This window comes from Eubalaena glacialis, chromosome 4 (assembly GCF_028564815.1).
Source record: "Eubalaena glacialis isolate mEubGla1 chromosome 4, mEubGla1.1.hap2.+ XY, whole genome shotgun sequence".
Taxonomy (NCBI): Eukaryota; Metazoa; Chordata; class Mammalia; order Artiodactyla; family Balaenidae; genus Eubalaena; species Eubalaena glacialis.
The window spans coordinates 176,260,946-176,263,589 of NC_083719.1; the positions used below are offsets into that span (position 1 = coordinate 176,260,946).

Below are 2,644 nucleotides of genomic sequence, written 5' to 3' on the forward strand. Positions count from 1 at the left end.
TTACAGTTCTGTTGGTTTTTTTCTTTATATATTGTAAGCCTATGTTGTTAAGTGCATATTAGTAGCTTTTTTTCTCTTTCTGGTGAATCATTCCCTTTATTATTACATAATGACTTTCCTTATTCTTTTTAATGCCTTTGCCTTAAGTATGTTTTGTCTGATATTAATAAGCTATCCAACTTCCCTTTGGTTAGTATTTCTTGGTATATTTTTAGCATTACTTTTCTTCAACCCTTCTACGTCATTATAGTTTAGGTGTATCTCTTGCATACATGATGTAATAGGGTTTTGTTTCTTTGTCCAACCTGAATCTGTTTTTTAATGATCAGTTTAAGCCATTTAAAATTTTGTTGTAATTATGCATGTGTTTTGTAATTTTTATTTTCTTCTTTATATCTCCTTTCCTAACTTAAAGTGATTTGATCAAAATCTCTATCTCTGTTGTACCCTTACTGTAATTTAGAAGTTATATATTCTATACCTATTAGTTTAGTGGTTACACCTAAAGTTTAATTACATATACTTTATGTAGAAAGTCCAAAATGTTCAATATATCTATTCTCCTGCAACTGAATACAAAAACATTATAACAATTTTATTTTAATTCCCCCTTTTGTCTCATATAATTTTTGCATTGTATTTTAATCCACTTTACTTACATACACATTCTCATTATTATTATTATTTTAAAACAGTGTTTTGTTCACATTCCTTCTACATTTATACCAATTTCTTGACTGATCATTCCTTCTTGGATAATGCTTTTTTCTGGATTCAACTTGTTTTATCCTGAAGTAAATCCTTTAGTAGTTTTATTAGCAAAGGTTCATACATGGTATACTCTCTCAATCTTTGTCTGAAACAGGAATATTCAGCCTTGAGCCAAGGCTTGACATATGCATTGCTATAAACAGTTTATCAAAGGTTCAAGATGCAATACGTGTATAAGTTGATAACATAATTAGTCCAGATTGGAAATTGAGTGTAATCTCTTCTAATCTTCCAGAATCATCTCTATAGCATTCATGTAACTTCCCCTTTTCAATACTTCTAGAGGAATCATGCCGATGGAACCAAACAACCAAACAAGTGCATCCAAGTTTATCCTCCTGGGACTTTCAGAAAATCCAGAACAGGAAACTCTCCTCTTTGCTCTGTTTCTCTGCATGTATGTGGTCACAGTAGTGGGGAACCTGTTGATCATACTGGCCATCAGCTCAGACTCCCACCTGCACACTCCCATGTACTTCTTCTTAGCCAATCTCTCCTTGGTTGATTTCTGCCTGGCCACCAACACTGTCCCCAAGATGCTAGTGAACATACAAATCAGGAGCAAATCCATCTCATATCCTTGCTGCCTGACCCAAATGTACTTTCTCCATTTCTTTGGCATCATGGACAGTATCTTAATAGCCGTGATGGCTTATGACAGGTTTGTAGCTATATGTCACCCCTTATACTATACCACCATCATGAGCCCACGTCTCTGTGGCCTGCTGGCTGGTGGCCCATGGGTGTTTTCCTGCTTCATCTCCCTCACCCACATTCTCCTGATGGCCCGTCTGGTTTTCTGTGGCAACAATAGGTTGCCTCACTACTTCTGTGACCTCAATCCCCTCCTGAGACTTTCATGCACTGACACCTCTGTGAACAAGATCTTTGTGTTCATTGTGGCAGGAATGGTGATAGCCACACCTTTCATCTGCATCCTGGCCTCCTATGTTCACATAATTGTGGCCATCTTGAAGTTGCCCTCTGCAGGTGGCAGGAAGAAAGGCTTTTCCACCTGCAGCTCCCACCTCTCTGTGGTTGTACTCTTCTATGGGACCACAATTGGGGTCTACCTTTGTCCTTCATCTGTCCACACAGCCCTGAAGGAGAAAGCATCTGCTGTAATGTACACTGCAGTCACGCCCATGCTGAACCCCTTTATTTACAGCCTGAGGAACAGAGACCTGAAGGGGGCCCTGCTGAAGCTCATCAACAGAAAAATCACCTCATCTTCCTGACCACCAGGGCACCTGGAACCTTCCAGGGGGTTAAGATGTAAACATCTGGGTTCTTGGGCAAAAATCTGGAATTGCATGGGTTGGGAGAGTAACCACTTTAGATTTTGAATTGCTGAAGCTTGAAAGGTAACCTCAAGATAGCCCTGTAACTATTTTCTCAATTACTGAGACCACTAAGGGTCCATTGGGATATGACTCATGCTGTATTTCTACCAGGATCAGTCTAGTTCTAGCAGATTGGATTTATCCATTCAGATCCATTGAGCACTCAACAAATATATATTAAGTATGTATTCTGGGTTTGACGTTAGATGCTGGACATAGAGTCATGAACAGGAGTAGCAAAAATCCCTATAGTTTGAATTATAGTTGAGAGTGAGAGAAGATATACACTTCGTTACAGTAGAATGGAACATAAACATGAGAGGGAGGATAGGACATAGTAAGAACACCCAACAGAGTCTGGAAGGGAGAATCAGGGAAGGTCTCCTGGGAGAAGTGACCCCAAAACCCATAGGATAAGATGGTGTTGTTCAGGCAAAACAAGAAGAAAGAGTATCTCAGAAAAACAAAACAACATGTGAAAAGGTGAGAGAACTAGAGAAGCATGCATTTGTGAAGTGAAAAGTCCAGTT

At 39.0% G+C, this 2,644-nt stretch overlaps 1 protein-coding gene across 1 annotated transcript; it reads left to right on the top strand.

Annotated features, from left to right (window-relative positions):
- Positions 1–1,067: 1,067 nt before the first annotated feature.
- On the top strand, positions 1,068–2,009 carry LOC133090335 (olfactory receptor 1M1). Its single transcript, XM_061188709.1, has one exon. The coding sequence runs from the start codon at positions 1,068–1,070 to the stop codon at positions 2,007–2,009; it is 942 nt and encodes a 313-aa protein (XP_061044692.1).
- The last annotated feature ends 635 nt before the right edge of the window (positions 2,010–2,644 follow it).